We start from the raw sequence: 24,612 nt of genomic DNA on the forward strand, positions 1-24,612 counted from the left end.
GAGATAGGCAACCTTCCAGAAAAAGAATTCAGAATAATGGTAGTGAAGATGATCCAGGACCTCGGGAAAAGAATAGAGGCAAAGACCGAGAAGATGCAAGAAATGTTTAACAAAGACCTAGAAGAATTAAAGAACAAACAAACAGAGATGAACAATACAATAACTGAAATGAAAAATACACTTGAAGGAATCAATAGCAGAATAACTGAGGCAGAAGAATGGATAAGTGACCTGGTACACAGAATGGCTGAACTCACTGCCATGGAACAGAATAAAGAAAAAAGAATGAAAAGAAATGAAGAAAGCCTAAGACACCTCTGGGACTACACTAAACACAAGAACATTCACATTATAGGGGTCCCAGAAGGAGAAGAGAAAGAGAAAGGATGCGAGAAAATATTTGAAGAGATTATAGTTGAAAACTTCCCTAACATGGGAATGGAAATAGCCAGCCAAGTTCAGGAAGCACAGAGAGTCCCAGGCAGGATAAACCCAAGGAGAAACACACTGAGACACACAGTAATCAAACTGACAAAAATTAAAGACAAAGAAAAATTACTGAAAGCAACGAGGGAAAAACGACAAATAACATACAAGGGAACTCCCATAAGGTTAACAGCTGATTTCTCAGCAGAAACTCTACAAGCTAGAAGGGAGTGGCACAATATATTTAAAGTGATGAAAACAAAGAACCTAAAACCAAGATTACTCTACCCGGCAAGGATCTCATTAGGTCAAGAGAGAAATCAACAGCTTTACTGACAAGCAAATGCTAAGAGAATTCAGCACCACCAAACCAGCCCTACAACAAACGCTAAAGGAACTTCTCTAAGTAGGAAACATAAGAGAAGAAAAGGACCTACAAAAACAAACCCATAACAATTAAGAAAATGGTAACAGGAACATACATATCGATAATTACCTTAAATATGAATGGATTAAATGCTCCAACCAAAAGACACAGGCTCACTGAATGGATACAAAAACAAGACCCATATATATGCTATCTACAAGAGACCGACTTCAGACCTAGGGACACATACAGACTGAAAGTGAGGGGATGGATAAAGATCTTCCATACAAATAGAAATCAAAAGAAAGGTGGAGTAGCAATACTCATATCAGGTAAAATAGACTTCAGAAAAAAGAATGTTACAAGAGACAAGGAAGGACACTACATAGTGATCAAGGGATCAATCCAAGAAGAAGATATAACAATTATAAATATATATGCACCCAACGTAGGAGCACCTCAATACATAAAGCACCTGCTAACAGCTATAAAAGATGAAATCGACAGTAACACAGTAATAGTGGGGGACTTTAACACCTCACTTAACACCAATGGACAGATCAGCGAAACTGAAAATTACTAAGAAAACACAAGCTTTAAATGACACAACAGACCAGACAGATTTAATTGATATGTATAGGACATTCCATCAAAACACAACAGATTACACTTTCTTCTCAAGTGCACGTGGAACATTCTCCAAGACAGATCGCATCTTGGGTCACATATCAAGCCTCGGTAAATGTAGGAAACCTGAAATCATATCAAGCATCTTTACCGACCACACGCTATGAGATTAGACATCAATTACAGGGAAAAAAAATGTAAAAAACACAAACACATAGAGGCTAAACAGTACGTTACTAAATAAACAAAAAATCACTGAAGAAATCAAAGAGGAAACCAAAAAATACCTAGAGACAAATGACAATGAAAACACGACAATCCAAAACCTATGGCATGCAGCAAAAGCAGTTGTAAGAGGGAAGTTTAGAGCAATACAAGCCTACCTCAAGAAACAAGAAAAATCTCAAATAAACAATCTAACCTTACACCTAAAGGAACTAGAGAAAGAACAAATAAAACCCACAGTTAGTAGACGGAAAGAAATCATAAAGATCAGAGCAGAAATAAATGAAATAGAAACAAAAAAAACAATAGCAAAGATCAATAAAACTAGAAGCAGGTTCTCTGAGTAGATAAACAAAATTGATAAACCTTTAGACAGTCTCATCAAGAAAAAGAGGGAGAAGACTCAAAGCAATAAAATTAGAAATGAAAAAGGAAGAGTTACAACAGACACTGCAGAAATACAAAGCATGATAAGAGACAACTACAAGCAACTCTATGCCAATAAAATGGACAACCTGGAAGAAATGGACAAATTCTTAGAAAGGTATAACCTTCCAAGACTGAACGAGGAAGAAATAGAAAACATGAACAGACCAATCACAAGTAATGAAATTGAAACTGTGATTAAAAATCTTCCAACAAACAAAAGTCCAGGACCAGATGGCTTCACAGGTGAATTCTATCAAACATTTAGAGAAGACCTAACACCCATCCTTCTCAAACTCTTCCAAAAAATTGCAGAGGAAGGAACACTCTCAAACTCATTCTATGAGGCCACCATCACCCTGATACCAAAACCAGACAAAGATACTACTAAAAAAGAAAATTACAGACCAATATCACTGATGAATATAGATACAAAAATCTTCAACGAAATACTAGCAAACAGAATCCAACAACACATTAAAAGGATCATACACCATGATCAAGTAGGATTTGTCCCAGGGATGCAAGGATTCTTCAATATATGCAAATCAATCAATGTGATACACCATATTAACAAAGTGAAGAAGAAAAACCATATGATCATCTCAATAGATGCAGTAAAAGCTTCTAACAAAATCCAACACCTATTTATGATAAAAACTCTCCAGAAAGTGGTCATAGAGGGAATCTACCTCAACATAATAAAGGCCATATATGACCAACCCACTGCCAACATCATTCTCAATGGTGAAAAACAGAAAGCATTTCCTCTAAGATCAGGAAAGAGACAAGGATGTCCACTCTCGCCACTTATTCAACATAGTTTTGGAAGTCCTAGCCATGGCAATCAGAGAAGAAAAAGAAATAAAATACGAATTGGAAAAGAAGAAGTTAAACTGTCACTGTTTGCAGATGACATGATACTATACATAGAGAATCCTAAAAATGCCACCAGAAAACTACTAGAGCTGATCAATGAATTTGGTAAAGTTGCAGGATACAAAATTAATGCTCAGAAATCTCTTGCATTCCTATACACTAATGATGAAAAATCTGAGAGAGAAATTAAGGATACACTCTCATTTACCACTGCAACAATAACAATAAAATATCTAGGAATAAACCTACCTAGGGAGACAAAAGACCTGTATGCAGAAAATTATAAGACACCAATGGAAGAAATTAAAGATGATACAAATAGATGGAGAGATATACCATGTTCTTGGATTGGAAGAATCAATATTGTGAAAATGACTATACTACCCAAAGCAATCTACAGATTCAATGCAATCCCTATCAAATTACCAATGGCATTTTTTACAAAACTAGAACAAAAAGTCTTAAAATTTGTATGGAGTCACAAAAGACCCCGAACAGCCAAAGCAGTCTTGAGGGAAAAAAACGGAGCTGGAGGAATCAGACTCCCTGACTTCAGAGTATACTACAAAGCTACAGTAATCAAGACAATATGGTACTGGCACAAAAACAGAAATATCGATCAATGTAACAGGATAGAAAGCCTAGAGATAAACCCACGCACCTATGGTCAACTAATCTATGACAAAAGAGGCAAGGATATACAATGGAGAAAAGACAGTCTCTTCAATAAGTGGTGCTGGGAAAACTGGACAGCTATATGTAAAAGAATGAAATTAGAACACTCCCTAACACCATACAGAAAAATAAACTCAAAATGGATTAGAGACCTAAATGTAAGACCGGACACTCTAAAACTTTTAGAGGAAAACATAGGAAGAACACTCTTTGACATAAATCACAGCAAGATCTTTTTTGATCCACCTCTCAGAGTAATGGAAATAAAAACAAAAGTAAACAAATTGGACCTATGCAACTTAAAAGCTTTTGCAAAGCCAAGGAAACTACAAACAAGATGAGAAGACAACCCTCAGAATGGGAGAAAATATTTGCAAATGAATCAACGGACAAAGGATTAATCTCCAAAATATATAAACAGCTCATGCAGCTCAGTGTTAAAAAAACAAACAACCCAATCAAAAAATGGGCAGAAGACCTAAATAGACATTTCTCCAAAGAAGACATACAAGTGGCCAAGAGTCACATGAAAAGCTGCTCAACATCACTAATTATTAGAGAAATGCAAATCAAACCTACAATGAGATATCACCTCACACCAGTTAGAATGGGCATCACCAGAAAATCTACAAACAACAAATGCTGGAGAGGGTGTGGAGAAAAGGGAACCCTCTTGCACTGTTGGTGGGAATGTAAATTGATACAGCCACTATGGAGAATAGTATGGAGGTTCCTTAAAAACCTAAAAATAGAACTACCATATGACCCAGCAATTCCACTACTGGGCATATACCCAGAGAAAACCATAATTCAAAAAGATACATGCACCCCAATGTTCATTGCAGCACTATTTACAATAGCCAGGACATGGAAGCAACCTAAATGCCCATCGACAGACGAATGGATAAAGAAGATGTGGTACATGATACAATGGAATATTACTCAGCCATAAAAAGGAACGAAATTAGGTCATTTGTAGAGACATGGATGGATCTAGAGACTGTCATACAGAGTGAAGTAAGTCAGAAAGAGAAAAACAAATATCGTATATTAACACATATATGTGGAACCTAGAAAAACGGTACAGATGAACCGGTTTTCAGGGCAGAAACAGAGACACAGATGTAGAGAACAAATGTACGGACACCAATGGGGGAAAGTGGCGGGGGTGGTGTGATGAACTGGGAGATTGGGATTGACATGTATACACTGATGTGTATAAAATGGATGACTAATAAGAACCTGCTGTATAAAAAAATTAATTAAAAAAAAAATTAAACGTTTTGAAAACTCCTAGTCCTAAAACTATGAATCCCAGTTTCAGAAATACAAATACTCATCAAACCTTTAAACCTAATAGCACATAATCTATTTAACCCAAAATATAGCCAATTGAAACAGCATTACTAGAAGCCCAGAGGCTGATAATCCCTTTTCCCCATGTCCTAGTTTTTTAAAGCCTATACCCACTGAACAGAAAAGCTGAGCAATGGCTAAGCAAGTCCCTCAGCAGGATGAGGAAACAGCATGACCAACAGCACCCTGCAAAAGGTTTGCAAGAAGAAAAGACCACAGCATTCACCATTTGCACCTCTGGAAGAGCAATCAAGGTTTAGAAAATCCATTAAGAGGCATTTGTACATTTCATTCATATCTTTAGCCACTGTCCCTCTCCAGTGTCTTTGGCTAACTTTTCTATCCAATTCTAAAAGTTAAGGAAGCTTCTTCAGCTAAGATGCAAATTTGCTTTTCTATCCAAGGCCTCTCTCTCCCTCTCAGACCCAGATCCAGATATCCAACTGCTTGTTAGACATCTGACACTTTCTAATATCTTTTTTTTTTTTTTTTTTTTTTTTTGGCCACGCCAGGCAGCATGCAGGATCTTAGTTCTTGGACCAGGGATCAAACCCGTGCCCCCTGCAGTGGAAGCACATAGTCTTAACCACTGGACCACCAGGGAATCTCCACCTTCAGATATCTTAATAGGCAACTCAAAATAAAAACATCTACAGTATGTTCTCAATTCCTGGTTCCCCAGATCTTTCCTCTTGCTTGTTCCCTATTCCATAACAACTTGCCACGAGTTGTTTAAGCCAAAAATCTGGGCATTATCCTCAATTTTTCTCTCACCTTGTCTAACATATCTAACCATCAGCAAATCTTACGGACTCTATCTCCAGAAGTCCCTCTCAGTCCATTTCTTTCCATCTCTATTGCCATTACCCTAACCTAAAACCATCACCTCTTGCCTGAACTTCTGTAATAGCTTCTTAACTGGTCTTCACACTGTGTTCTACAGTCAGTAAACAGAGTGATCTTTTAAAAATGTGAATCACTCCTGTGACTCTCTAATGGATTCCTACCACTCTGGATTGAATTCTAATTCCACACCATAACCAGATGGTCCCAGCAGATCTGGTTTCTCTCTCTTTCCAACCTCCTCTGATCATAATCTTTCCTCCTCACTCACTAGCCAAGGTGGCATTCACTTAGATCCCCAAATGTGCCAAGCTCCTCCCCAACTCAGACATCCTACCTGCAACAGTCTCTCCCAGCTCTCGCAGGGCTAGCTCTTAATCACCTTTTGGGTCTTAGCTTTAAAGTGACCTCCTCAGAAAGGTCTTATCTGATTTACAAATTTAAAGTAGAGTATTTCCTTTCACACACCCGGTTTATTTCCTTCATAACACAAGCCATAATCTGTAATTATCTGCACGTTTATTTCCCTAAGTGGAATGTAAGTGCTAAGAATAAACGAGGGTCCATGTCTGTCTAGCTCATCCCTTTACTCCCAGAGCCTAGCACTGTGTCCTGCAGAGCAGATGCTAAATGCCAATTTATTAAATGAAGTGTTATGAGTCCAAAAAGGCTTACACAGATTTGGAAGACACAACTTATTTGAAGTTCATAATATCAGTTATTTTACATGTAATCATTTAGAATGGAAATGAAGTATTTAGTCTGTGAATCACAATACTAGTTTAAAACACTTGCTGGTGCTAAATTCATTTGGTTCATTTCTGCAAATGGTACTGATATTAGCATATTATTATACTATTGAAGGAGCAATCATATGTTAGTATCTTAGTATTAACTCTACTCTAAATTAATAGTCAACTTCAAGTAAACTTACATCTTTTCACAGCAAGGGAACATCAATTTTCAAAAAAGCAGAATATAACAAAATTACATGGTACTTTCCGAAAATACATGACGCAAAAACAAGTGTGGATGAGGATAAAGAAAGTAGAACCCTCATACATTGCTGGTGGGAATGTAAAGTGGAACAGCCTCTGGAAAAGCTTGGCAGTTCCTCAGAAAGCCACCATATGACTCAATATACATCCAATTCCATTCCTAGGTATATACCAAAGAGAACTGAAAACAACACATCCACACAAAAACCTGTAAAGGAATGTACACAGCAGCATTATTCATAATAGCCAAAAAGTCAAAACAACTCAAATGCTTTGATGAATGGATAAACAAAATGTGACATTTACATATAATGGAATATTATTTGGCCATAAAATGTAATAAAGAACTGATACATGTTATAACATGAATGAACCTTGTAAACATTATGCTAAGTGAAAGAAGCCAGACATAAAAGGCCATATATATTACAGTTACATTTATGTGAAATTTTCAGAATAGGTGAATACATATAGACAAAAAGTAGATTACTGGTGACCAAGGACTGGCGGACAGAGAATGGGGAGTGACTGCTAATGAGTATGGGGTGATAAAAATGTTCTGGAATTAGACAGTGGTGATGATTGTACAAATTTGTGAACTACTAAAAACCACTGAGTTGTACACATTAAAGGGCAAACTTTATAGTATGTGAATTATATCTTAATTTTTTTAATTGTTGCTTTAAATTGAATATTCAAATACCTTCAGATAAGCAGAAGGAAAAAGAATTCTTTAATTTTACTTCGGGTGAAAACAGAAAAAGTTTTCATGTGCATAAATTAAGTAAGAAGATTGAAATTTTTTCTACTAAAAAAAAAACAGTGAAAGAATTCAGTTTAAATATCAGTTAATTTAATTTAAATATCTGGAAAACCAGTGGTTAGACATGATAACAAACCACACAGTAATCAACTGAATTTTCAATTGGTTTGGATTATAATCTACAGTATTAGGAAAATAACAGATTTTGAGATCTAAATTCAAATTCAGTTTAACTTGTAAAAGTGACACAATTTTATTTATCCAGACCTACTAACAGTATTTTTTACCTTGATGAAAAATCTATTTTTGTATTAGTTAGGGTAGTAATGCTAGCTGCTATAACGAACCTCAAGATCTCAGTAGCTTAACACAATAAAAGTTCATTTTTCTCTCAATAAAAAATGTTACATGGTATCCTTTAAATATAAAAATTCAGAAGACTCAGGATTGGAAAATCTAAAATGAAGTACTAATTAAATTGTCAATGAAAATTTTCTTCTGTTAAGATACTGGCTACACAGATTAACATATAAATATACTTGACTACCTCTGTTAACACCACCATTCTTCCTGTTGCTCACATCCTACATCCAACAGTCAGCAAATCTTAATAGGTACAGTACTTTACCATCTCCCCTGCTCCACCCTAGACGAAGCCTGGTGATATATGGTAGAGCAGAGGCAGCTAAATTACCAAGTTGGAAACATCCTGTTGGCACTCTGAGTAGCCCAGAGACAAAACTATACCACTCCAAATAAACAGCTGCTTAACCAGCTGGCCCCAAAACTCTGCTACCCACTTAACAGAGGTTGCTAAAAACCAAGGTGAGGAAAGCTCACCTTCTAGTATAATATGCAAAAATAAATCCTAAACTGGGAAAAGATGTTTTCTTTCTAAAAGGTTTACATATATTTTATCTAAACTGTCTGACTTTTTAATGTTTATTTAACTAGATAGGAAAAACAGATAAAATACCATGTATCCCTAATGCACTTAAAATATTCACAAGAGTCTAACAGATGAGTTTAGAACACGAACAACACTTTTATATTTCTGGAAAGTCACCTAGTTGGTATCAAAAGATTAGATTTTTTACGTGAAGGACTAAATGGGTCTTTCGTAATTATGAATGGCTTAAAAAATCATGTCCTTAGTATATCCAACTTCAACATAATCAAATAGCGCAGTAAAAGCAACAGTTAACTTATATATTAGTAAAAACAACTACAGCCCAATTTCTTTGAAAGTGGTAATTATTAACATTTCAGCTCTTATATACAGTTCAGCCATAAGTGTCAAACAGCTTTAAAGAGCTGGTTCTCTGCACAAAATATCGTTTCTGTGGGAAATGAATCCAGTGAATTTGTACTGAACATATCTCCCTCCCATTCCCACTAAATCCACCCAATCTAAAACCTCCGGGAAATTCAGAAACACTGTAAATGCAAGCAGAGCTTACCCAAACTGCCTCTACCTCTTATCCCCTTGCAACAACAGTAAACAAAACCAGCTTACAGAGTTTACACAACAATTTCCTCTGGAACTCCAAAGAGACATTCCCTGCTTAGCTGTTTCTACTGACAGGCCAAATCAGGTATACATACAACAGAGATGCCAAAATACATGACTGCTATGGTTCATACAAACAAGCAGGAAATGTGAAAAGATAGGGCAAAGCAATGTACTTGGAAGTCTTAAGATACTATGTTCCCATACCTTTCCTATAATTTATCAAAATAAACAAAAATAACCACACACTAAGCTGACATACATTAGAACGATATTAAGACTGTGTTACCCATTCATCTGTAGCCTTTAGATGACAAACCATCTAAACACACATGCCTTTTTACAGTCCACTTACTTCTTTTTAATTTGCAAGTATATAACTGAGCTGGCCAAATCCCTAAATGCCTTTCTTCATCTTATTATATATAACCATCATATGGTTAAGACCTGAGGCTTGCCAAGTCAGACCAACCTGGGTACAAATTCTGATTCTACGACTTTTTTTTTTTTTTCTTTTTGCGGTATGCGGGCCTCTCACTGTTGTGGCCTCTCCCGTTGCGGAGCACAGGCTCCGGACGCGCAGGCTCAGCGGCCATGGCTCACGGGCCCAGCCGCTCCGCGGCATATGGGATCCTCCCAGACCAGGGCACGAACCCGTATCCCCTGCATCGGCAGGCGGACTCTCAACCACTGCGCCACCAGGGAGGCCCTGATTCTACGACTTTTAAAGTTCTATGACCTTGGGCAAAAAAATCACCAAGCCTCAGTTTCCTCATCTATAAAACAGAGCTGATAACAGAACTCACAGTGTAAGCTGTTTATGAACAGTAAGTATGATAAACATATAAAGTGCTTACCAGAATGCCTGGTATACATAGCAACCTCTTAGTAAACGGCAGTTTAAAATCACAGCACCAAATATGACAGTTAAATAAAAGCATTTAGGGGCTTCCCTGGTGGCGGAGTGGTTGAGAATCCTCCTGCCAATGCAGGGAACACGGGTTCGAGTCCTGGTCCAGGAAGATCCCACTTGTCACGGAGCAACTAAGTCCATGCACCACAACTACTGAGCCTGCGCTCTAGAGCCCGCAAGCCACAGCTACTGAGCCTGTGCTCTAGAGCCCGCGAGCCACAACTACTGAAGCCCGTGCGCCTAGAGCCCGTGCTCCGCAACAAGAGAAGCCACTGCAATGAGGAGCCCGCGCACCGCAATGAAGAGTAGCCCCCGCTCGCCACAACTAGAGAAAGCCTGTGTGCAGCAACAAAGACCCAACACAGCCAAAAGTAAATAAATATTTTTTTAAAAAATCATTTTAAAAAAAGCATTTAAGACCATCAAATCAATATTTATTATGTGTGGGAACTCCCTGGTGGTCCAGTGGTTAGGACTCCATGCTCTCACCGTTGAGGACCCGAGTTCAATCCCTGGTGGGGGAACTAAGTTCCCACAAGCAGCGCAGCGCAGCCAAAAAAAAAAATTATTATGTAAAGGAGAGAAACTTAAAGTTCTAGAAAAATCCTATTTTTAAAAGCACTGATGCATGATTAAACAAAACACTACCTTCACAGTACTGTTATTTTTCCAAAAAAGACATTAGAAAAAGGCAAGGAGTTAAAACAAATTTCAGTCAGCACTCATTCAAAACTTTTAACTTTCCATCAACCTTTGACAAGAGTCTTATAAAACAAAAATTATTTGTGTGTGTGGATTATAGCCCCTTTAAATCAACAGTTCTGAGGTGGTTAAGCAAGCAAATTTTAAAAATGACCTGCTTACTTATGCTAAGTGAAGTAAGTCAGACAGAGATAAATGCTGTATGATATCACTTATATGTGGAATCTAAAAAATAAAACAAACTAGTGAATATAACAAAAAAGAAGCAGGCTCACAGATGTAGAAAACAAACTAGTGGTTATTAATGAAGAGACAGAAGGGGGGAGGAGTAATAAACAGGTAGAAGATTAAGAGGTACAAACTATTAGGTATAAAGTAAGTTATAAGGGGTATATTGTACAACACAGGGAATATAGCCAATATTTTACAGTTTTTTAAAAAATGACCTTCCTAAGTAAGGTAATAGAGAATTACAAAAATAAGACAGATATAAACCTCAAATTATATTATAAAAGCTACTTCCACTGACAATGAAAGTAAGACTTCCATCCGAACTGTAGGCAATTTGGTTATAGAATGTTATATTCTCAGAACAGAATCTATGCAACTGGTTCTATTCCTATTTCTTTAATTCTAACAAATCTCAGAGCAAAGGAACAATTTGAAAAGGTGCCAAGAGAGAGGAGGTCTATCCAGAACTAAGGGACATGTTCAACAGGCATTTTGACCTCAAGACAAAAATGGGAAGCAAAAGGATACAAGCCCCAGAAAGGTTTGCCTTCAAAATTGAATTCAGGGTGAGTCAGGTCCATCGTAGTTATTGTTTGTGTATAAGAACAAATAGTAAGAAACAAGATAATGAAAAAGGTGCCTAACTGGATTTAGAGGTTCTTATTTTTTATTTTATTTCTTATTTTTAAAGTTTTCTCCAGGATAGTCCATTCTACTGGATAACATTAAGTTCAATCATTTTGATTTTTACATACCTAGTAAATAAGCCTAAACTAGACCAAAGTCTGAAACTACTCAAGTAAAAGTGGCCCTCTTGATAGGTTATCTTTACACACTAGCAGTAATTACCTAAATTTCAGAATAATTATTTCACACTACAGGCCAATTTTAGGAACTGAAAACCTAAAGTCATGAAGTGATGACAAATGTCATATTAGAATGAGATTCACAATTATATACACTATCAACATGAACTGGTGCACTCCCCAGTTCTTAAACCAAGTACCAAACCAATTATCAATACCATTCAAAGTTAAACAAAACTCCACCAGAGCTCAGTTTCACACCTGAGGTTTTTAATAATGACTTTGTAAACTTCTGTATAAATGTGGCAATTGCCTTGTTTCCTAACTAGAAAAGAGCTTCCCCTTTTAGCCCATTATGGAGCCATAATCCTTTAACATAGTACTATACTGCTAAGTACTATAATAATATACAGCATTTAGAATTATCAGTGCAACAACAGCTCTGAAAGAACAGTTAAAAAAAGAAAAAGAAACTATGATCTTATCTGATTAAAACTTATCAATTCTTTAAGTAAAATGTCCCTGTGAATCTTTTCTTAAAACAGCTACACATTCCCTTACCCTCACTCCAGAGTGGACCATTCCCTTCCAGTGCTCCTACACTGGAAGTACATCCCTCTTATATAACACTAGTTCATAACATTGTAGTTATTTACTTATATGTCTGTATCCCCCACTAGACCTGAGCTTCTTAAGAGCAAAGGACTCTTACCACCTTTTTTTTTTTTTTTGCTACACGCGGGCCTCTCACTGCTGTGGCCTCTCCCGTTGCGGAGCCCAGGCTCTGGACGCGCAGGCTCAGCAGCCATGGCTCACGGGCCTAGCCACTCCACGGCATGTGGGATCTTCCCAGACCGGGGCACGAACCCGTGTCCCCTGCATCGGCAGGCGGACTCTCAACCACTGCGCCACCAGGGGAGCCCTTACCACCTTTTTGCTTAGTATATACCTAGACCTTCAAATGCCAGGTCAATAAATTCCTAACTAAATAAATAAATGAAGCCCAAGAAAGTGTGCTTTGGAAGGAGGGGTATATTTGTTGTGGGTTTACTGAGGGGAGGGGAGGTTGAATTTAAAATATCCATGTGAATGGAGATTATCTGTGATTAAATGAAGTCAATATCTGACCATAAAGCTAAAATCTTAAGATTTTACACACTGTTGCAGAGTTTAGCCAGAATTCCATTAACAGCATGTAGGCATGTGACCTATCCTTGTAGAGATCCTAAAAGAACAACTTCAAATCTCCATTCCTCTCCCTCCAGCAGCTCTCATTTATTTTCCTAGAAGCCACTGTCCACAGGGATCAAGGCCCTCTACCTCCCCTGACCCATCAGATCCAATAAGAGCAGTGTCTACGAACTGTTCTACTTCACACTGGGGAACACTTGCTTCTACCAGGCACTAAACCCTTCTCTGCTTCCAAGTCCACCCACCTCCACCTTTCTTATGCACAAGGAATCAGGCATAAGAAATGATCTGTTAAACACCAAACAGCACTTGAGACACTTAAAAACAGAATCAATGTTAAGTAGTCATTGTGGGTGGTCATAAGAATCTAAGCTTCCTTTATATTAAATCAACAATATTGCTTATATTGTTAAATTTCTCCGTTCTAAATAACAACTTTACAAGTAAACTTTAAGGACTCCAATTCCTTTGCTGAGGACTACCTATGGCTTTGGAGTATCAGTAAACAGTTGGTCTGTTAAACAACTGTGATACTTCAAATCAGTTCTAAGTGATAAAAAAGTTAGAATGTGAGTGTGTCAATAACCTTACAAAGTTTTCAGTGAAGTTCTATGAAAATAAACACATGTGCGCTTCCCTGGTGGCGCAGTGGTTAAGAACCCGCCTGCCAATGCAGGGGACATGGGTTTGATCCCTAGCCTGGGAAGCCTGGGAAGATCCCACATGCCACGGAGCAACTAAGCCCGTGTGCCACAACTACTGAGCCCGCACTCTAGAGCCTGCGAGCCACAACTACTGAAGCCTGTGTGCCTAGAGCCGGTGCTCCGCAACAAGAGAAGGCACCGCAATGAGAAGCCCGCACACCGCAACAAAGAGTAGCCCCCACTCGCCGCAACTAGAGAAAGCCCGCGCACAGCAACGAAGACCCAATGCAGCCAAAAATTTAAAAAAAAAAAAAAAAAAATTTATTTTTTAAAAAAAAGAAAAGAAACACATGTACACCATCCCCACCCTCATTAACCTAGAAATAAACTTCAGATATTACAATTCACTTGGAGAAAACTTTTTGCTGGAAGAGGAAAAAAGGTTTGCCCCAAGGTTAGGTAATTAATAAGCTGCATATTATTTGGTATACCTTCCAAAAGTGCCTCCAGTGTTTACTAGAAGCAAGCGGCTTAGGAGGGCGGGGTGTAGAGAAGTTTGCAACTGATCTGTCCTCCAGCAGCTGACTGATCCACATGGGCACTGATAGCACTCCACTGAGATAAGTGCTAAGATGGCAGAACTCCTGCCAAAAACAGGCTTATCCCAAGAGCAGGTAAGACAAATAGGGCTCACACTCCTCTCTTAGATACTTTTTAAAAAAGAAAAAGTTTCAGAAAAGTGATAACTCTTGTTCTATCACAGTGCAAACCAAGTCCCTTTTGGTTTAATCATATAATGTAAAAGATCCTCACATAAGTATACACTTGAACATATAACTAAGTACTTAGATATATGCTCAATAATGTACTTAGGAATGGCTATGTTATGAACAGTACTATGGAAGTCTATGGCTTTCAATTCTGCCTATCCTGAAAAGCTATTTTCTACTTCAAAAATGTGTAAAACAAGTCATATGCAATAGGAAATCTTTTGTAAAGCAGAAATTTTTAAAAAGAAATTGTTACCCCTGTGTAAATCTTACCTTTCAAGAAAAGATCTGAATAAATGAGAGTTCCAGCTATTTTGTTCCAAGTACTTAAATACTTCAGGGTTTTTATTTCTCCTACTAAAAATATCTGTAATCAAAAAGTACTGACGGGCCTCCCTGGTGGCGCAGTGGTTGAGAGTCCACCTGCCGATGCAGGGGATACGGGTTCGTGCCCCGGTCTGGGAGGATCCCATATGCCGCGGAGCGGCTGGGCCCGTGAGCCATGGCCGCTGGGCCTGTGCATCCGGAGCCTGTGCTCCGCAACGGGAGAGGCCACAACAGTGAGAGGCCCGCGTACCGCAAAAAGAAAAAAAAAAAAAAAAAAAAAAGTACTGACAAACATAGCTAATGCCAACTAAGTTGTTTTTCTAAACCACCTGTTTTTGCAATAACCACCCTATTTCTATAGCTATTCTAGAAGCCTAAATGCCTAACTAAACTTAATACTGTAACACTGAAACAGTCCTAATTCATTAACATCTTAATATAGATCAAATGCCTTCCTTACTTATTTGCATAAAACAAGTGTTAAGTAAAACCTAGAAAGCACAGTTGCCTTAATATAGATCAAGTGCCTTCCTTACTTATTTGCATAAAACAAGTGTTAAGTAAAACCTAGAAAGCACAGTTGCCTTCCAACACATCCTTGTTGCTGGCTTAAATTTGCCAGATGCCAAAAATATTTCCCACCCTAAAAATCCAAGCTTCTTCATTAATTAAAAAAAAAGGGGGGCTTCCCTGGTGGCGCAGTGGTTGAGAGTTCGCCTGCCGATGTAGGGCACGTGGGTTCGTGCCCCACTCCGGGAGGATCCCACATGCCGCGGAGCGGCTGGGCCCGTGAGCCATGGCCGCTGAGCCTGCGCGTCCGGAGCCTGTGCTCCGCAACGGGAGAGGCCACAACAGTGAGAGGCCCGCATACCACATAAAAAAAAAAATGATTTAGTAATCACTGAAAACTACTTATTCAGGAATGAAATTTTTACACAATGGAGAACATGAAAGCCTAACTTTCATACACACTACACAACATTATACTTTTCTAAATTATTCCAAGACTTAAGTTATCAACTGTATTGATAACTTTCAAATCTAACTTTGGGGACAGATGGAGCCGTATTGTCTATTTTATTTATTATCTTTGCAATATCCAGCACACATGTGATTCAGAATGAAAAACTGCTGCAGTGATTTACAAATGGCTATATGAAAGGAATAAAATGATGCACCAAATGGTGGGGGTGTGGAAGGACTGTTCTCTTCTAAATGAAGAAAATTTCTGTGTCCTCTACAGGAGAAAAATGAGAGAGGGAGGGGCAGAAGAAAGCGAATCTAAAACGTATAACTCTTTGCTTCTTGAAACATATATACTAGTGTGTAAAGTGTAACTTTAATGGGGTCACATACTTATTTCAAAATTCGCTCTTCAGCAATGAGCATATTTCTGGGCCAGATGTTGAAAGTAAAAAGGAATTTTAGTCTAATAAGCAATAAAAGCTTGAATATGGATTACAGTGCTTATCTTTTTTTTTTTAAGGATGCACCTGTCATTCCCATTTTAGGTTGATGACTTTGAGTCCAAGGAAAACGGTCCTATTGTATGCCTGCCAATTCTCATGTGCCTTGATATTTCACTTACTAATTACACTTACTAATTAACTGGACCTCATCAGGAAGATATTAATGATGGTTCAGACACTCAAGAGAGTCGCATAACCTCGGAACGCAAAATACTTCGCGGTCAAAATACTTTGCAGTCAAAGAGACCTATTTGACTCAAGAGGGGTGGGGATAAGCAGGGAGTAAGGGAGTATACGACACGAAAATCTGCCGGCCAGAGCAGCTGCGCCCAGCTTTTAGACACTTACTGGTTTGCTAGGGTACACGTTAGACAGATGCGTTTTTAGTTTCCCCACGGTCCAGTTCAAGAAGCAGCTAATAGTCTGGTCACTGTATTTCTGATTCGGTGCTTTAATGATGAGGGTCACAGGAATCTCCATCCCATTTTGGTCCATGGTGCCTCCAAGGGCGAACAGAGTCAAGAGGAGCAGCAGTTAAGCCCAAATGAGCCGAGGTGGTTACTGCCGGCGCGGCTGGGATGGGGACGGAAGCGAATGGGTTCTTAATATTCCTTGTCCAAGTCAGTCACAAGTGTATCGGGTGATACAAAGGCCATTGCCGGTGCCGAGGATGACGGCCAGTGGCGGAGGCGGCGGCGGCGGCGGGGTCTGGGGGCCCGGCCGGGGGTGCAGTTTTCCCCGCCAGGTTCGGGCTCCGCCGGGCTCCGGACTGCAAAGGGAGGCCAAGGGGAGAGAGAAAGCGGTGAGAAGATAGGGAGGGGTGAGGGCGCGACAGCCCGAGCCACCGCCCCGCCCCCGCCGCGACCCTTAAACTGAAACGCAACAAGGCCCCAACGCGACGGCCCCGCCACGCGGGCTGGAGAAGGGGACGCCGCGACAGGCAGGGCTACCTGAGAGATGGCTGCGGGGCCCGCCACCGCCGCCCTCCGCCACCGGGCACGGCCACCGATCGCACAGTCCGGCCGAGCGTCCTTCGCGGCGGCCGCTCCCTTCCTACTGCTCAGCTGCGCCCACGGCCCGGCCCTGGATCTCGCGAGGCGGCGCGGCGGCAGCGGGAGAAGTTGGCCAAAGGGCTGTCCGCCTGACCCCTCCGGCAGGGCAGCTGGAGCGCAAGGCCGGGCGCGGCCGAGGCGGCGACAGGTGGCAGGAGGGCGGGGACTAGAATAGGGGCGCCGGCCGCGAGCGCGCCTGTTTTGTTGTTGTTGTGAAGAAGGTCCGGGTCCCCTTTAAGCCGGAAAACGCAGGGCGGAAGTGCGTCAGGGGCGGCTCGCCCCGGCGCTCTGCTCTCCAGGTCCCGCCGCCGACCTCCCCGGGCGGCCCAGGGCGGCCCGTGCCGAGTTCTGTGACGCCTCGAAGCCAATCGGGCGTGTCGAGCCCGCCCGGCCAGGCCATTCGCTCCGGCTTGCCTCCCCAGCGGCACTCGGGCCTCCACTAGCTTCGCTGGCGTTAGCACATTCTGTTTTGACCACACCCGGAAGACTTGGGAAGTGTTCCTCATCCTTAGAGCTGTCTCTGCAAAAGTTAGTGTCCTTCCTGATGCTCATTCAGGCTTCTGCCCATAATTTCTTGTGTCGACTGTCTGCATAGCACGGTACCTGGAGCTTTGGGGAAGGAGAGACTGTGGGTACATTGCATAAGGAGAAGGCTTTCAGTTAAACCTGAAGTCTACCTCTACTTTCCGTGTGACCCTGGCTAACCTTCCTGAGCCTCAGTTTACTTATCTAAATGGGGACGGTAATAGCTACCTGACTGTGCTGTTGATTAAATGAGCTATGTAGGTAAGCCGTCTGGTACAGTTCTGGCATATATCAGTCTCTCAACTAAATATTAATTTCCATGTATTTCCTCTCCGTCTTCTCAGAAGTTGGCAAGTGTTCGTTTACTAAACACCTACTGTGTGTTCAGCACAGTGGGAGATGAAGACAGTTGGCAGTGTTATTTTTCTGGTTTATGGTTTACACGTGGGAATGCGAAGTTTCAGGCTATTGCCCAAAGCCGACTTACTCTCCATTTTCTGCACAGGTTTAGGAGTCAGTGCAGTAAGTTGAGATGTGCATTTGCACAGGTCCAGGCTTCCACTTATAGATGAATACAAGCAGATAATGTAGGGGGCTTTGGGGACCTGGTCTCTTCCCCTCTCAGCTGCAGAGCAGTTAGTGAAAGTTAGAGACCAAGAGGAAATTCTTCCTCTCAACAGCTAGTGCCCCAGGATCCCTTACACCCTCTCCTCCTTCACCTCTTTCTTTGTGATAGGACACCTACTATATCTTAGCCACACCCTCTCAATGCTCTTCTAAAATAAGAGTGAAGTTTCCTTTATTTCTTGTCATGGAATGCGAACAGTTTACTATGACTTGGATTTCCTGTAGCAGACCCTTTTTCTACCTAGTATCTAGTCATCTTAATAGAACCTTAACTTAATTCTAGCTCCAAGTACTTTTTCTAGCTCCCTTACATCTAGCAGCAGCCATTCGACACAGCTGTAGCCCATAAGATGAAAGGTGAAGTTGCTACTGGGGCTTCCAGGGGAGCTTTCAGATGAACATGTTCTGCAGACCAGAGCTCATCCTTGCCCTACACCTGTCTTTCTTCCTGGAGGAATGTGATGCCGGCGGTGGGGCAGCCACAGCTCAGTCCTGAAGCAACAAACAGGAGAACAAAGGCCCGTATTACACGGATGGCAGAGCAGAACAGCTGAAAGAGGCTGAATCCTTTATGGCATAAGTGTGCCACCATATAAGTCCCAAGCTGTCTGCTCTAAGAATTCTTTTATGTCCAATTCCTGTTTAAGGCAGGAAGTCTCCCCAACCGCAACTGCCACAAGCACCACCACCCAAGCCTGTGGCTCCTGTCACTTAATGCCTGTGACTCACACTTCCAGGAACCCCTTAGAGTAATGTGGCCATCCCCCTTGGCACTCTGAAATGTACATTATTAATGAGATATATATTAATAAATATTAATATTGACAGAATGTGCATTTCACTGTGATAGACACTAAAGTAGAGTTCATCAAAGGTTCACTAACATGGACAAAATCATTTTAAAGTGTAATGAACATTCAAGAATTTGAAATGTATGAGTATAAAGATGATAGAGTATCTGACAGAAATGATTTTTTTTTTTTTGCTTAACAGCCACCTGAATTAACAACCTAAAAATGCTTTTGATGCTGTTGAACTTGCCCACAATAAAAGCAGTATGTAAGTATGATCCCATTTTTGTTGAATTACGTGTATGTGTGTATAGAAAAATGTATGAAAGGGTAGTCCCTAGACTATTGATAGTGTTTAACTTGGAATTTGGAGTAGGAAAAACAGCATGGAGGGGATGCAAGATAGCAGTTACTTAGAGGCTGCTGTGAGCTGTTTGTTCTTTGTCCATGTTGCACATAAGAAGGGGAAATGTGAAAGAACAACTACACATCTCAGTTACCATTTGCTACTTAAAGACAGCCTCTAATGAGAATGCTTAAGGGTAGGATGCTAATAGATAATAAAGGATTTGTGATTGTTAAGGCCAAATCTACTTTAACAATATTAACTATTCAATACATAATTTTAGTAGCTAGTTCAGTAATTCAGGGTTATTTCTGCCCATGGAGTAACTTTCTTTGTTGACAAAGTAAAACACTTAAAGAAAATTATTTGTAAATAATAAAACTGATTTCCAGTATTTGTGGGATATTTACTTCTAATTCTTTTAATTGGGAAGGAGGACAGCTAGAAAAGCTTATATCGACTCCTTCTGTGAGATTCCAGTTTCTTTTAAAATTTTAAAGAAAATCAACTGCTTATTACTGAGCTTTTCTTACTAAAATTTGGAATACCTTCCAGGAAGGTAAAATACTTTATGATGTTGAATAATATAGTTTTCAGTGTTTTGGGTTTTTTGTTTTTGTTTTTATGATAACTCTCTTGGGAAGACTTTAGTCAAGTGATGATCTTGCAGTTGCAAATTTCAAAGATGATGATAGCCATCTGGCTTCTGATTCCTTCTATTTCTATTTACACCAAACTTGTCTTTTTTTTTTTAAGATGCTGTGCCACAAAGCATCTAATCAAATCTCAATCAAATTTATTGTTTAAAAACAAGTGAAATCCTACATTTCAAGCCTAGGAAAATTAGCTCATTTCAACACTGCACTTTCAAAATCTTAATTGGCCCCAGATGTTTGATTATAAACCATATTGTAGAAAATGGAAGGAAGAAAACCACACATGCATTGAATGCCAAGTGGATGATTTAAGTGATGTGTCATTTAATGAATTTTCAGAACAGCCCTGAGAGGTAGTGAGGTCAGTGAAGCTCAGAAAGGCTAAATGTCTTGCCCCAAGTCACACAGCTAGTAACTTCCAAATAAAATTCTGATTCCTCTGTAATACACACTCTTTCCACTACATTGAACTGTCTTAAAGATATTCATGCATAACAAGACACATTCAGGAGGAAAAGGCTTTCAGGAACAACATCTTAGAGGTCATCTAGATCAGCTTTCCAAGTACTGCCGGAATCACTCTTACTACATCTCTGAAAGGCAATCAGCCAACTTTGGCTTAAACCCTTCCAGGGAAAGGGAGCACCATAGTTTTCACTACAGCATGACCTATTGTTAAACAGCCATGGTTATTATAAGTGAATTAAAATCTGCATTGCTATAATTTGTCATTAGGCCACTTTTCTCCTCTTGATTAATTCAAAATATGTTAACTTTTATTCCACGTCTGCCCTTCAAATGGTTAAATGCTGTCTACATCTTATCCAAACTAAACATCCCCGGATTCTTCAACCATCCTTAAGAATAGTTTCTAGATCACTCAAAACATTGACTCACCTTTGAACACACTAGTTTGCATAGCCCTCCTCAATTATGGTGACCATAATGAGCATTTCGACACATGATTTCCCTAGAATAGTCTTCATAAGGACACATCTATATTTCTATTTCTGTATTAATATAAATCTTCATAAGGTAGTTTAGCAGTTGGATTTCCTGCTTTTCAGAAACTATATGTCGACACATGATTTCCCTAGAATAGTCTTCATAAGGACACATCTATATTTCTATTTCTGTATTAATATAAATCTTCATAAGGTAGTTTAGCAGTTGGATTTCCTGCTTTTCAGAAACTATATGTCTAGTCAGTTCTTAGAGTGACAATTTGGGTAAGACAGAAGTCTAATTTCTCTGATGAGTTAATCCACTGACTTATTTATCATAACACTTGGAGAAAATTGTAGCAAATAGCATCTCACTGACCTTCTTTAGGTGATCAGAGGAAGGGGGGAAGGGGAAATCCCTTATATTTTTCACCCTCTAAAGAATTTTGACCTAAATGTATGTACTAGTTATTTATTGCTGCAAAACAAATTGCCCCTAAAACTGGGTCAGAATTTTGGGAGCGTCTTTGCTGTTGGTTCTGGTTTTGAGTCTCTCGTGAAATTGCAGTCAGGATTTCAGCTGGCATTTGGTTATCAGAAGGCTTGATTGGAACTGGAGGATCTACTTCCAAGATGGCTCACTCCTAAGGCTGGCAAGTTGGGCTGGTTGTTGGTGTGAAGTCTCTGTTCCTCCCCATGTGGGTCCCTCCACAGGACTGCTTTTGAATGTCCTTACAACCAGACAGCTGGATTCCCCCAGAATGAGGGAATCCTAGAGACCAAGGCTGAAGCAGCAATGCCTTTCATGAGTTAGTTTCTGAAATCTTACATTGTCACCTACATGGTGCACTATTTGGTCACAAAGGCCAGCCCTGAGTCATTGTAGGAGGAGAGTAGTATGAGCATGAATACCAGGAGGTAAGGACCTCCTGTCATATTGGAGGCCAGTTACTATAATGTACCTTACCAAAGCATAGCAGGTCATAATGGATACCCTGTTCCTTCTGTATGCAGCTATCTAAGTCCAAATCCCAATAGTAACCTTGCAGTTGGTTCACAACTGCATGCCCTTCCTCTGGCATTTAGCCTCTCTCTTCCCAGAGATGTTTCACCAATTTCCTCCCCCCAAAATTAGAACTATCTAACTCTATTGGCTATATTTCTCAAATGTTTATAAATGTTTAGCTTTTTTGCTAAAAGTAAATATAGTTTAGCTGAGTTTGGGAATATTAAATTTGCTACACTACATTCAAATAAAGGTAAGAATAATCACTAAATTGAACATGGAGAGTAGTCATGGGCCTAACTCAGGGCTTCTTAATCAGGGTCCAGAGACATACCCTGAATTATCTATAGGACTGTGTACATATGTCCACATGTGCATTTATCTGGAGGGAGAGTTCATGGTTTTTATCAGCTTTTATTTATTTATTTATTTATTTATTTATTTATTTAGGCTGTGCTGGGTCTTCGTTGCTGTGCGCGGGCTTTCTCTAGTTGCAGCGAGCGGGGGCTACCCTTCATTGTGGTGCACGGACTTCTCATTGCGGTGGCTTCTCTTGTTGCGGAGCACGGGCTCTAGGTGCACGGGCTACAGTAGTTGTGGCTCATGGGCTCTAGAGCGCAGGCTCAGTAGTTGTGGCGCACGGGCTTAGTGGCTCCATGACATGTGGGATCTTTCCAGACCCGGGCTCGAACCCGTGTCCTCTGCATTGGCAGGCGGGTTCTTAACCACTGCGCCACCAGGGAAGCCCTTTATCAGCTTCTTGAAGGGGCCATTTGTAATGCCTTTCAGAGCAGCAACAAAATTTAGTCCTCATTGTAAAGCTTTTCCAGTTAAAGGAAATGGGTTATTGAGCCATTTACTAAGTTACTGCCTCAAGGGCCCCAAAACACTGTTCACTGCCTGCTTTGTGATAATAGAAATAAATCCTGTAAGTATCAATACTTCTCCTTTTCCCGCTCTCATGATCTTAAGCTTTGTCAGTAAAGAGCACTGGAGGGACACTAGAGGAAGAATAGAATTCTCTACCTGTGTAGTGTAGTGTGCTCCTTTAGGCAGGCCCTTACAGCACGTGTGGCTTCTGCAGCTCTCAGTTCCAGCAGTGCCCAGTGGCCAGCAGTGTGTAGCACCTCCCGTGAACAGGCAACTTTGCAGGCAACACCCATGAGCATCTTTCCCTGGAACCCCATCAAATGGCTTCACATGCAGTACCACCAGTACAACACTGTTCATGAATAGCTTCCCCTCACACCCCTTAGGCAGCTTTTCTCCCTCAGCAAACTTCTCTGACATCAAATGAGCCACAGTCACTGGACTTCTTCAAGGAGGATCTATCTCAGCCCTTAGGGCAGTAGATGATCACTATATCTGATTTTCCTATATTCTTTAGCATTTTCTTAGTTCTTTACTATCCATCTCCTTATCACTCCAATTCCTTGTTATAAACGGTAATTCTTTATATTTAACCTTCCATGTTCAAAATATTGTTTTATTTCTGTCTCTTGATTGGACCCTAACTGATACAGAATTGGTATCAGTAGTGATCCCAGGAGAGAAACACACAAAGAATTTGAGGATTGCCTTGGTCATGCCCTTTGGCTGGGTTCCTCCCCATTGAGAAGTGAGATGAGGGCATTAAAGTAATCAAACTGTCATCTGTGGTTGATCGTGATGACATGTCAGCTGAAGCAAGAGATTGCCCAGCTGGATGCTGCACTTGACCATTATGGCAGTTAAGATGTCTCTAAGGACAATGGTATGGCATAGAGTCTTCTGAGTGTCCTTTAGCACTTATAGAAAGAAAATCACAAGCTCGTTTCTTTCAACTCTCAGCTCAAGTCATAGTCTAAGACCAGAAAGCTTCCATGATAACTATAAAAGAATCTTTTAGTTCTTTCAGACATAGGGGTGATATTGTCAAAAATCAAGCACAAAATTTTATTATATGGATTGCTGAATTGTAGCAATAGTTGTATTCACAGTTCCATCAAATTTTTCACACGACAAACTAGCGGTTATCAGTGGTGGGGGCGGGTGGTATACAGGTTGGGGAGTGAGAGGTACAAACTATTGGGTGTAAGATTGGCTACAAGGATGTATTATGCAACATGGGGAATGTAACCAATATTTTGTAATAACTGTAAATGGAGTGTAACCTTTAAAAATTGTATAAACATTTTTAAAAGGAAAAAACAGAAAAGAATGGGCAGAGAAGAAGGACCAGGGTTACAGAAAAAAACAAAGTGTACTAGGCAAGAAGAAAAAGTGTGCCAAGAAAGAAAAAGGGAAACCCAAAGTAGGATGCAGCCTGCATTTTTAACATTATCATCATCATCATCATTATTACTAAAATAAAATGGCTAAATTTTTTTTCATTTTTTACATAAAAGTTAAAGCATTGAATGAGAAAGAATGAGACCCTGAAAATTGGAATGGGGACAGCTGCTTGAACACAGATGAAGCTAATCATCTTGAAACTACAAGTCACTTTAAGCTACCTCTATTAAAGAAGGAAGTTTG

The 24,612-nt window shown here is 40.0% G+C and overlaps 1 protein-coding gene across 1 annotated transcript in view; it reads right to left on the reverse strand.

Annotated features, from left to right (window-relative positions):
- HERPUD2 (HERPUD family member 2) overlaps nt 1–17,434 on the reverse strand; it is a 45,176-nt gene extending 27,742 nt beyond the window's left edge. Inside the window, exons 1-2 of the mRNA XM_082631950.1 lie at nt 17,099–17,434; nt 16,497–16,917 (exon numbers count right to left, since the gene is read on the reverse strand). Of these exons, the coding sequence (XP_082488076.1) occupies nt 16,497–16,643 (147 nt within the window). The 5' untranslated portion in view covers nt 16,644–16,917; nt 17,099–17,434. The remainder of the gene's footprint in view (nt 1–16,496; nt 16,918–17,098) is intronic.
- Between the last annotated feature and the right edge of the window lie 7,178 nt (nt 17,435–24,612).

The sequence above is a fragment of the Mesoplodon mirus genome (assembly GCF_964341445.2).
Source record: "Mesoplodon mirus genome assembly, chromosome: 9".
Classification (NCBI taxonomy): Eukaryota; Metazoa; Chordata; class Mammalia; order Artiodactyla; family Ziphiidae; genus Mesoplodon; species Mesoplodon mirus.